We start from the raw sequence: 12,300 nt of genomic DNA on the forward strand, positions 1-12,300 counted from the left end.
TATATCAAATACATACTGCCTGGGTTCAGATTATGCCCATTGTAGATTGAAGAGTAATGAAACAAGTCAGGAAGCATAGCTCAAAAATTTTAACGGTGCAGACAGAAACATAAAGGACGATGTATGAAACTGTATTATGGTGTTCTTCAAGTATAGAGGCAGCTTTGGGGTAACTGTTATTTATTAATTAGCACTAAGATATTAACTCCTCAATAATCAGTATTAGAATTCCTGAGGAACACAACTGTCCGTATTCACTTGCTGGGGCCCTGCTAAGTCAATTAGGATACTCCTCCCAAAGAAAAGTTTTACATCTGCATTGTGCACAAATGGAGGTTCAGTAACTTGCTGTTTGCACCAGCTGGGATCACGGTTCACCAGCTGAATCAGTTGAAGGGCAGCAGACTGCTGAATTCAACAGTACGGACATTCTCTTTTTTAATAAAGAGATGTTTGTGCAAAAGCAGGCTTCTGTGTGGCTAAGAGGAATTGAGTGTGTGAACTGTTTGCGCACATAAGTGCAATTCAGTAGCATTTATCACCACTATGTTGGTTTACAAAGGTCTGCACGTTCCCATTCAACTCCACATGCGTACCACTTACAATCTCCTTCTCTGGATTTGGTCTTGCATCTTAACTTTTGAAATTATTTGAACACTTAACATTCTTTCAACTATGAATAGTAGCAGCTGCTACAACAGCAAGGCACTTGATTTATTCTGAAGTCAAAAACTGGACTCCCGGTATCTTGCTTACAGCTTACGTTTCCTGGTAGCGCTGCATCACTGTTAATTGTAAAAATTATTGTATAGTATTTAACCACTGAGTTTATTTTCTTTTTATGTTGTGCTTATGTGAACCACTGGTAAAAGTCCCATATTCCTTTGATAATGTGTAGTTATATGATAATCTGTTTTTAAATGTACAGATATTTTGCTACAGAATTGGTGCTTTTTTATGGTTTTTACACTTCTCTTTAATTCCCACTGTAGCCTCTGGGTGATATTGTAAATATTGTTTAAAAATGCATCAGCCTGTGCTATACAAACTGAATGTTATTTTAACTTATAGTTTTTTTTATATTTAACTAAATGGACAGTTTGGGGCTCAAAAGTTAATACGTTGACCTTTGCTTACCTATTTACAGAAAATTTATTTTAAACAACCGCCAACTGCTCTCGATTTACAGAAATGTACACTTGACATACTAAAGGGAACATGCCAAGATGGCACCTTTTTCTTCTGCTTTGATTGCGATATAATTGGGGCAGCATAATTTAATGAGAAACAACTGCACAAATATTAAATATATACTAGAAAGGTTTTTTAATATGAAGTGAGCTGTCATTTTGGCATGTTCTCATATTTTATCTAGTAATAGACCTGCTTCTTAGCAATATTATAGGTGTTTTATAAAAGCAGTTCGTTACTTTTCTGATCTGTTCATGGCATATGATTGAATAAACTATTTACAATACTATGTCTTGAGCCACAGCTGATTTGTTTGTTCAGGCAACCTAATATAAATGGGATTCTATGACTGCATGAAAGGGAAGCCATTTGCTAACATTTGAGCGCTACGCATGAGTACTTTTCCGGCACCCTACCATTGTGCTGAGCTGCAAAATGGTCCAAAAATCCATTTTCACACTATACCCTTAAAGCAGTGTTTACTGGCTATATTACAGCATTTTAACACCCTTCTCCAATGTAATGTAATCCAGTTTTATTGCATTGTTTGTTCTAAGTATTATACTGGCCTTTTTTTTTGTTTTCATAATTCGGAATTGCCTAGTCTCAAAGGGAAAAGGTGGATGATACATGAAGTAAGCATTAGTACCATAATCATTCTGATTATCAAGGCTGATCAACCATGTATTTCAATTATAGGCAGCTTTGAAGATTTAGAAATTGTGTTAAAGCATGTTTGTGAATAAATGGTAAGTGGTAAAATAAATGCTTTACTGCAAATGCTTTTCACAAGCAGACTGGCCTTAAATAACTACAATTTAGACAACCCTTTAACTACTAACCCCAACCCCCTCCCCTCCCCGAGTTCTAACAAAAGGCTATTGCCTTGTTTTTAAAAAAATGTGTCTGAATGCAGAGATTTGTCTGCCTTTTCCGACAACAGAAATTGGATTTTACAACAGATCATAAGAGGGAGAAATCCCCAAACCCTAATTTGTTTGTTACATTGTCTTCAAGTGATGCTATTTTATGAACAGGTGAGGAGAAGTCAGCTTAAGATAGTCTAAGGACTATAGCAAGGTGTGTCTTTAAAACAAGAAAACATGCATTTTGTATTTTATTTTTCCATTTAAAACAAGACTAAGACAAAGCTTTAAGAAGAAATTGTCTTAGAAATATGCTTCTTCATGTAAATTATGGAAGGCGGTAAGGTATATTATAAATACTCCTGCACTGGGGGCGATAGGTAGCTATGGCTTCAGAATTCCCAGTTGTTTTTGCTCTGGCATTCCCCAACATATTTCAATAGATAGCTCATTATACTTACATGTGCTGTTGTCAGCCTGACCACTGTAACCAGGATTTGCTTTCCCTGTGGCATTTTAAATAGCGAATGGTATTTACAACATTCCACAACAAAAAGCCAAAAGAAGTGAATTTTTTGCAAGACTAAGAATATATTTTGAATTTACTTTATACCCTTGGCCCCTCAACTCTTCCATCTGAAGCATCCTGGACACTTCACCACATGTGAAAAGATTGCCTCTGTGCTTTAACATGCAAAATACAGCTAGACAAAAGCCAAGAGAGAATTCTTCACTAAAAAAAAAGGACCAGGTGGTAGAGCGAGAGCCTTGACTTTCTGCACAGTTATAGCAATGCAAACAGCAGATTCTATTCTGATGCTAAAAGTATATTGTTTGCCACTCTTAACAATCAGTGCAGATTGATGCACACAGAAATCCCACTGAAACCAGTGAGACCTACAGGTGGACTCAACCATCTATAATTTTCATTTGCACGGAACCACTAATCTTAATATCCAATAAAGAACACACAATATCCAAATTTAGTCTGTGAACTTTATCAGCATATGACATTGTTGGGGAGGGGGAGTATTCCACATAGTTCCCTGTTACTGATTTTCAACATCACCCCTTTTACAATGAGAGATATACTGGCAAGAAGCACTACACAGGAGAACTCGGCCTCAGCGTGCAGTCTTCAAAATAATTAATGAAAAGGATATCGGATCAGGATGTATCAGTATTTTTTTTTTAAAAAAACAGGAAAAATACTAGTTCACGCTAGAAGACAAGGTTTAATAAGTGATAAAAATGTACAAAAATATTCAAATCAGAAAGGTTTTAGAATCTGTACCACAGTAGTCAATACTCCTCATTGTATAGGGCAGATAGAACTTATCAAATCAAGGCTGGTCAGAGGCTATTTATAGTACAAAGGAAAAAGAACAGACAAAAAAAAGAGACCAAGTTTTTAAAATCAGGTCAACATTTCTCTCAAAAGAAAAGCTACTACATCAACATTGATTCTTTAGATAAGAGTATTGAAACTGCTTCTCAAAATTTGGTGGCACATTCTGAGGAAAGACCTTAAGGCAACATATTGCAATAAATTTACAGTCAGATTTTGTGATTTTGTTTATCATCAGATTAGTGCTGAAATAATGCCCTCTGCCAATTTGTTTTTTTTACATCTGTTGTACTTAAAAACAGTAGCTATATTATTACATCAGCACATTTTAGTGCTTTTTATAAGCAAAGGCCTTTTAGGATTTCCATCAATCGTTCAGTTTTAAAACTTGACGCTAAAAATTTCGCTTCAGGATGAAACTTGGTATTATTTCAACCTAAAGCCAAGATTCAATACAAATCACCAAAACACATCCGTTTGGCCAGCAAGGGGGTGTACAAAACCTCAGCAAAGGGTTATGGACCACTGTAAATCAAGAAAAATATTCAGCTCTCTTCTTTCCTTCCATTTGCAAAAAAAGAAAGAAACCTAGATAAAAACCCCAATGAAAGTTGAACCACAAGAAAATTAGACCATCGTTTCAAAGAGAATGACTTGAGCACCTCCCCCATCACCCCTTTCCTGACCTACTTGGCAAGGAAAACAAGTTTTGTGTCTTTCCAGTAAGTGTTCTGAACATGAGAGACCTGAAAAATTCTAGTGCTTTTCCAAGCCACTACAGAAAGAGCTCGAAAAACAAAATGATCTTCCACTTGTCCTATTCTGCATGGCTTTATGTGCTCTCTGAAGAATGTCAAGGTGCATGGGATATATACATACAGGCTGCCTAGCGTAATCAGAAACAGAACTCACCTTGGAATTCTGAATGTCCACTGTTTTTTGCCAATTTGCTGCCAGGCACACAACAATAGTATTTGAAGATATTTAGTACGCAGCAGAGCTGAAAAGCCACTGTTAAATCAATGGAACTCAGAACATTGGAACCCATTTCCTGAAAATTAGTCATCTATATTTTTTTATTAAATCACATTGTAAACATATTTGGTATAAATATTTCTTATTGATCTTCATCCAGTTGCTCCAAGAGGGTTCTCCTTTGTTTTTCTAGTTCACCTTCACTTAATTCGCTACCAGAAGTATCCCAATTACCCTGCAAAAGGATCATGAAAAATGGACACATTTATTTACACAATGTTGCATCCAGTGATAATACGTGCTTTCTACTATATATTAATAACAGGCAATTTTACATTGCAAAGCAGTCTGAAAACTTGAGTAATTTCAAGTTCTACGCAACACAAGCTTGCAAAACTGAACTTGCCATTCAAGCGTTAGCAACTTTATTAAACATGCAATGGCGCTGATGGTCTCCAAAGACCTGCTTTTAAGTGGACCCCTGGACTTTCACATTTCTTTGCTTTAAATGACAGAAACACCACCACCTTTTTAAAAAGCACCTAAACTACCATTCCCATCCTACTCCGCATTACAAACCATACTGAAACATCTTTTAAGATTACCACAGGTTTGCTACGCAACACGGGCCTTTTGTTTAAGAAAGACGGATATATGGAATCGGCTGCAAAATTCTTTATAAGAAGGCCATCGACAACATTAAAAATGCATCTAAATGGCTTCAAGTTGACAGAGTTATTAACCTGGCTCTCCTTCAAGGATCTATGACTATGATGGCACAATCTTTTCAATTATCTGCTGCCACCAGCTCCAAAAGTAGGAAGACAACTGTTTAGAAAAATATTCAGAGGCAGTGACGACTTAGAAGTTCAGCCTGCCACTCACCTTCCTCTTGCCCTAGGAAGGAGAAGGAGAAATTATCTGTGCTGCGGGCTGACTTAAAGAGGAAACACACTAACACTTTAAAAACTTCATTTATACCTGAAGGCCGCTTATACTCTCTTCCTCCTACATTTTAGTTTCACAACAGCTGTGCAGGGTAGGCCAGGAGAGGCCAAGCTGCCGCTTGGGAGCCACACATGGCTCTTTCACACATATTGTGTGGCTCTTGAAATCCCCATCACCTCATCGGACGGCTTGGAGAACACATTTAAAGTTAAAATTACTTTCCACCTCCCCCCCTGCCGTGGTTTATTTGCTTTCTTTCCACCTTTCTTTACTAGCCTTCCTTCCTTCCTGTCTTGGAGCTCTAAAACATCTGATGCTTATTCTTATGTTAAGCAAATTTCAACACCCCTAATTTAGACTGAGGGGAAACGATTTGACCCAAGATCGCAAGCAAACTTCCATGGCAGAGTAGGGATCTGAACCTGGGTCCCAGATCACAGTGTGAGGCTCTTAATTACGACCGCTGGCTGGTGGGGCCAGTACATCAGCACAGAGCCCTTTGCTGCCCTCCAGCAACTGGCATTTGGAGGTACGTTGCCTCTGCGCATGACAATTATTCGGGGAGGAGGAACTAACTCAAATTGCAAATCTTTCTGCCTCAATTCTGAAACAGCTTGCGTGTGAACAGCAGAAGTGCATCACTACTACCTTGGTGGTGATTTGTAAAAACGTGGCATATAGCCTACGCTTTGCCATATACACCATAGTGAAAACACTGGAGATGGGTGCTTCTCAAAGCTATTTCAGGGCAATGTAGTTCTGAAGTCATGCTCCTCTCCCAAGGTTTATTTAGTAGACCAGAGATTATAAACCACGTTTCTCTGCACAGAATCTTCTTTTAAGTATTGATATACGTAACATCTGTACAAGCCAACTGCAGGACTTGCAAAGCTGTAAATGCAAAAAGACAATTATCGCTCCCCCCCCCCCCCCCACAGCAAAATAAATAAAACCAAGCAAACTTACAGAATCTTTACCAGGACGCTTCTTGGGAGGTGATTTATGCTTAGATTCAGATCTTTGCCTACTTCTTTCCTTTTCATTCTCTCTGTCTTTTTTGTCTTTTTCTCTATCAACATCTGATTCTGGAGAGTCCTATATAAAGTAAAAAGAGCATCAAGCAAGGCTGAACAGAAGGTAGAGTGAAGAAATCGGAAATGGTCAGTTTCCAGTGGACCGTTTGCACTTGCCAGTCGCCAGGGTTCTGGATACAACTGAGCTATGCGTAAGAAACTAAACAAGGACACGGCCAAACTTATCTCAAACATAAAACCCAACACCAAAAGATACTTACCGATTTATGTCTCCTCTTTTTGCTCTTCTTTTTGTGTTTCTTTGACTTCTTGTAGCTTCTTTCTATTAACAAGATTAAAAATATAGATTAAGGCTAGGAAAATGCATCGCTGTTAATCTTCTTTTAGGGGGGATTTAAAAACTTACCGGATTCAGCACTGGAAGAGTGTTCAGAAACTGACCGTGACTCTGAGCGCTGCCTCTTCTTCTTTGAATGGCTGTCGTCATCCTCAGATTCAGAGCCCTTTAATCAGAGTATTTGATGTTTAGCATCACAATCAAAAGCCAGCCTGAGTAACAAATTGCTTCGATACGGAACTTTATTTAAGGCCCTACCGAACGAGAGCGAGATCTCTTTCTGTGATGCTTCTTCGATTTTTTAGAATGCTTCTTGTTCTTCGAATGATGATGCTGGCATTCATGCTGCGGCGATAAGAAAGAGAAACATTCATTATGCCTTTCGTGCAGGGGTGTCAAACTCATTGGTTATGAGCACCAGATCTGACGTGTGACCTCGTCGGGGCAGGCCATGTGTGTCATAAAATGTAATGCCAGGTAGGGGAGCTATAATCTTTATAAAGGACACAGACAAACACATACACCCAGCCTAATCCCCCTCACTGGCTTGTTGAGCCTCAGCCAACAGAAGGAAGAGAGGCTTGGTTCAGTAGCTCTGCTGTGCAATTGAGAGAGCCTGGCAAAGCTAGCATTCCTTCCCCCACTTCCTTCCCAAGGGAGGAGCTTTGCTTTGTTGCTCCTGTCTGAATGAGGAAGCCTGGCAAAGCAAGTTATGATGCAGAAGGAAGCAAGAGAGGGAGAAGGAAGCAAACAGTGAGTTCCTTGAGGGCCTGATAGGAGCCCTCTGGGGGCCTGATTTGGCCCCTGGGCCGCATGTCTTACACCCCTGCCTTAGTGTAGCCTGATGCAGAACAAGACATCCTTGCTTACCTACATTTCTAATACTCTTCTAAAGCCTCTTGTTCTAAAGGCATCCTGTGCAACTTATTTTTTTGTATCTGTAGATCGCATTTCATGCCTTTGTCTCTGCATAGTCCCATTTGCTAATATTTCTCACCTGCTCGACACTTGGAAAGCAAGTGAAACCACAAATATCCCGCATGAGGAAAGACATTTGAGAGTGTGAATTACAATAGTTTCAACCATGTGCTCGCTAAAACCTTCACAGTAATCCTTCCTACGGTTAATATTCTTTTACAGTGGTCAGGGAGTTTAATAACATAATCTAATCAAATCCGTGAAGTTGCCCATTAAAAATTACAGTCCACACTCTCGGCTAAACTAATATTTTAGCAAAGATATTCTTCAGCACTCAGTAACACTGACAGCCATCCCTGTCAAATGGGCTAAAGTGAAAGATTTTATCCCTGAAGGAAATCACTTGCTGTCTTTCAGCCTAATTCTCCAGTGTTGGATAACTTTTGCCTTGCGCCTGTGTGAACACGTTGGCAGGATGAGGGTGGCATACAAGCACAGCACTTCTTCCTTCTGAACTGGGTGTGGGGTGGAAGGAAGCAAGGAGGGTAGCTACAAAAAGAAGCCTGTACTGCTCCTACATGCGCTGGTGTTTTCCAGCATGCCTGGTTCCTGCTCCTGCCCTCTACTGGGGCTCCATATCTGCCCCTAGTGTTTTCACACAGTGAATTCCCCATACTGTTAATAAGGGAAGAAATTCCGGACAGCGTAAGAACACAACCATAAAACCTTTCAAATGTGCTAGTGATCAGATCAATATTTGCCTTTTAGAAAACCAGCAGCAGATGTCCTGTTACAATAAGATTCATTAGAACAGGCAGTTACCTCCAGTAAATAAATGAAATCTTTAAATATTCTCTTTCTTTCCGATTCTAGAGTGATGTCTTCAAACGCTGATTCTTTCACAAATCTTTCTCGAATCTACATTTAAGAAGAGAGCTGGGTATTATCTACATTGAAGAAGAGCTCTGGTTTCTAACATACAAAATAATATCCATTAAAATATATTTCAGAATTTAAAAAAAAAAACATCCGCATCGTATGCAGAATGTAATCCCAGAATAAGAATTTAAGCTATTCTCACAACACACCAGAAGATTTTTACAGCATTAAGTGATTTGAAATTAGATTTAATCTGGGGCAAAATAACGAGAAAGTCTGATCCATGTATGGAATATCTGATAGCGTAATATAAACCTGAAACATACATCATCTGCATTTCAAGAAGAAATGGTTCCCGTTCTTACTCTTAATATCGATGAACTAATTGTTTACTGCCTTTTCATATGTACATTTCCCTGTACACTGTTAAGTACCAAATGATTCCTTAAATAGCCTTGAAGAATTCTGATAGGAAACCATCAACCCCATGCTTGTTTCACTGAATTAATCTGCATAGCCAGCTTTTCTTAGGGGGTGGGACAGTGGCTCAGTGGTAGAGCATCTGCTTGGGAAGCAGAAGGTCCCAGGTTCAATCCCCGGCATCTCCAAAAAAGGGTCCAGGCAAATAGGTGTGAAAAAACTGAGCTTGAGACCCTGGAGAGCCGCTACCAGTCTGAGAAGACAATACTGACTTTGATGGACCAAAGGTCTGATTCAGTATAAGGCAGCTTCATATGTTCATATGTTTGTTCATATGTTCTTGCTAAGCATTCAATTATTTTATCATTCTGTTTACAAGGTCTGTTTGATTCTCTTAATCATTCAGGGATTTGGATAATTAGTAGTGCAGATAAGACCCAGCTCCGTTTCTTCTTAAGAGCTGAGCCAGGTGGGTCTGTATACGTCCTGAACTGCCTAGAGAAGGTAATAGGATAGATGAAGGTCAGCAAATTGAAGCTGAGGTGCTGCTAGTCAATGACAGAAGCTGCTTGGGGACTGTGGAGTCAGCCTGTCCTGCACTCCCCCTAAAGGGGCCAGCTGAGAGTGCTATGGGATCCTGGCCTACCAATGGAGGCTCAGGTCTCCTCTGTGACTTTCTATCAGCTCTGGCTGGTTTGCCAGCCACAGCTGTTCCTCACAAAGCACGATATGGTCACAGAGATCCACGCTCTGATCACATCAAAGGTGTTATAAGGGACAGATCTGACATGAATGTTACTTTGTCGGGCTGGGTCGTGTGTGCCATAAAATGTAATACCAGGAACCAGAGATACAAACTTTATAAATGACCCAGGCAAACCCAATTAACGATATGTCTACTCAAAATACAAACGAGAGATGTAATTAGAAGACATTTTCTTTATTGAAAAATTAAAGCTTTTTTTCCCCTTTTCTCTTCTTTCTGCTCTGCTCTTTCTGCTTTAATATAGATTTATAAGACTTATATATGTAATAGCGCTGTATCTTCTTATAGCTTTGTACTGATCACATTTTGATTACCCTATCTGATTGCTATATATGAAAAATAATGATTGTAATAAAATATATTATGACTAAAATACAAAGAGCAATTAATTCTAAGGAGTGAAAGCAACTGATTTACTGCGGAACCCATAAAAGCCCCAATAAAAGCCTTCTGTCCCCTGCCAGCCCCAACTGCCACTCTGTGCGCCCACTCTCGCAAACTCCGCCCCCTCACAGTCACTGTTTGGTGCAGCAGTAAAAGTTCTGGTTGTTCTACTCTGCCCCCCATGTAGTGGGTTCGCCAGTCCCTCCTAAGCTGCAGTCAGAGGAACCAAGATAGGAAAAAACCCCACATCTTCTCTTTCTCCACCTTCACCACCGTTCTCCCTACACTATTTTACTTCAGCCTCTTAGCCCTGACCCCTAGCCATACACACCACACCATGTGCACCTGCCCCCCCCCCCCCCCCGCAGCTTCCTGCCTTCTTCCTTTCCACCACTTGCTTGTGGGCCACTGGACCATTAGTTTGACACCCCTGGGAAGAGTGTAGTGTAATACACTCTACATGGATCAACTGGTCCAAAATACAGCAGCAATGCTATTAGCAGTAATTGGTTATAGGGATCATCACCTCCTGTGCTGAAAGATCTTCATTGGTAGACATTTTGTTTCTGGACACAATTCAAAGCATCGGTTCTTAACCTAAACAGCTTGGGACCAAGGGACTTGAAAAACAATCTCCTCCCATACTATCCAGTCTGCCAGTTAAGATGCGCTATTCAAGCTCTACTCTCTGAATATCCACAGACATGAAGTAGATAGTCAGCTGGGACAGGGCATTTTCTGTGATGGCATCTCACCTCTGGAATGCCCTCCCCATTAAGGTACCCCCAGAGCCTTCTTTACTTTCATTCAGGCACCAGGTCAAGCTTTTAATTAGGGAGTTTATCTTAACAGCTTTTCATTCGTTGCCTTCTGTTTGGGTTTTTATGCCATTTATGCCAGTGACATATTTTAAATATGCCAGTGACACATTTTAAATATTGTGCTGTGGTTTTAACTGTAATCCACCTCAAAGCAGGGCTGTGATGAGGTGGCATAGAATTATCCTAAATAAAGCAGGTGGAATACTGTTTGGACTGAGGCACAGTTATGCTAATTTTCCTAAAAATTAAGACAGTTCATGCATATTTTGGGAAATCATTTCCCCCACAACTTTCTGATCAGGAAAATTAGTTATAAAAAATTTGGCACTTCGTGTAAGAAAGGATGAACACAGCTCGCTGAACAAAAAAAGACTTCCCCAGAAATTACTGCACAATACACTTACATCTTCCCACACTGCATCCATTTCTATTGGGGGAGTGGCTTGCTTTAGCATGCTCTTAAAAGCAGACTCTTTCCGTTTCATTTTGCGAGCTTCTTCTTTCTCTCTCTCGCGCTCACGGGCTTCAGCCTTTTCCAGCAACTACATTTAACAAAAATCCAAATGACCATTCAGTGAAAGACATAATGCCACAAACAAGCAAACAAAAGAACACATCCCACATTTCATTTTGCAAAAGAAGCCACCATTCGGATCATCACGTGCTTTGTGCTTATCACATGGAAAGTACTCTTTTCCCATAAATTTAATGCGAAAACAATCCTAAAGTCACACAGATAATGGCCAAGATTAAGTTCCCAACATTTCCCAGACAGGCAAAATGTTCAGGGTTGTTTTTTTTTTTTTTTTAATCACATAACCAGAAGCGTCCAGAGGAATTTGAAAACTTGCTCACTACATTGTTAACCCTAAGACACAAAAGTTACACTACAGAATTATTTCTGGATTCTCCTAAAAGATCCTAAATATTTTCCGTTATCAGTTTCTACCCTTGAATCTCACAAGGTCAGTCATAGTTTGAATGACACAAACTTGCAGAATCTCCACACCTTGTTAGAATAAGTACAGTGCAAAACTGCTGTCAATGGGTCAGTTTCGAAAGTGGCCTTCCTTCTGTGGAAACTTGCACTCACAAAATGTTTCAAAAGTTAGACCGTTGCATGAGAAAAAGTGAAGCTGAACTCACTTCATATTTTTGCTTGGATAACCTCTTGCACAAATGCGGGAACTGCTACAGACTTGTACAACCTCCCGTGGAAGTGTCTGCAGCATTCACTTGGCATCTCAACCCAGTGATCTTAATATTTACTGAAGAGAATTTTAAACTTACGCTATTGAAAGCCAGCTTGATATTTCCAGCATCTAATGTGGTCGCTCTTTTAGTTGAACTGATGACGGTGACAAAGTCTTCAAAAGTAGTATTAACTTCGACTACAAATCCTTTATCCTGCAA

General features: G+C 39.7%; 1 protein-coding gene across 1 annotated transcript in view; it reads right to left on the reverse strand.

Moving 5' to 3' along the window:
* Positions 1–3,272: 3,272 nt before the first annotated feature.
* The window catches only part of PRPF40A (pre-mRNA processing factor 40 homolog A), a 42,795-nt gene continuing 33,767 nt past the window's right edge, over positions 3,273–12,300 (reverse strand). Inside the window, exons 19-26 of the mRNA XM_060257452.1 lie at positions 12,178–12,294; positions 11,292–11,429; positions 8,440–8,535; positions 6,958–7,044; positions 6,769–6,865; positions 6,623–6,684; positions 6,295–6,423; positions 3,273–4,615 (exon numbers count right to left, since the gene is read on the reverse strand). Coding sequence (XP_060113435.1) covers positions 4,523–4,615; positions 6,295–6,423; positions 6,623–6,684; positions 6,769–6,865; positions 6,958–7,044; positions 8,440–8,535; positions 11,292–11,429; positions 12,178–12,294 — 819 coding nt within the window. The 3' untranslated portion in view covers positions 3,273–4,522. The remainder of the gene's footprint in view (positions 4,616–6,294; positions 6,424–6,622; positions 6,685–6,768; positions 6,866–6,957; positions 7,045–8,439; positions 8,536–11,291; positions 11,430–12,177; positions 12,295–12,300) is intronic.

This window comes from Heteronotia binoei, chromosome 16, assembly GCF_032191835.1.
Source record: "Heteronotia binoei isolate CCM8104 ecotype False Entrance Well chromosome 16, APGP_CSIRO_Hbin_v1, whole genome shotgun sequence".
Taxonomy (NCBI): domain Eukaryota; kingdom Metazoa; phylum Chordata; class Lepidosauria; order Squamata; family Gekkonidae; genus Heteronotia; species Heteronotia binoei.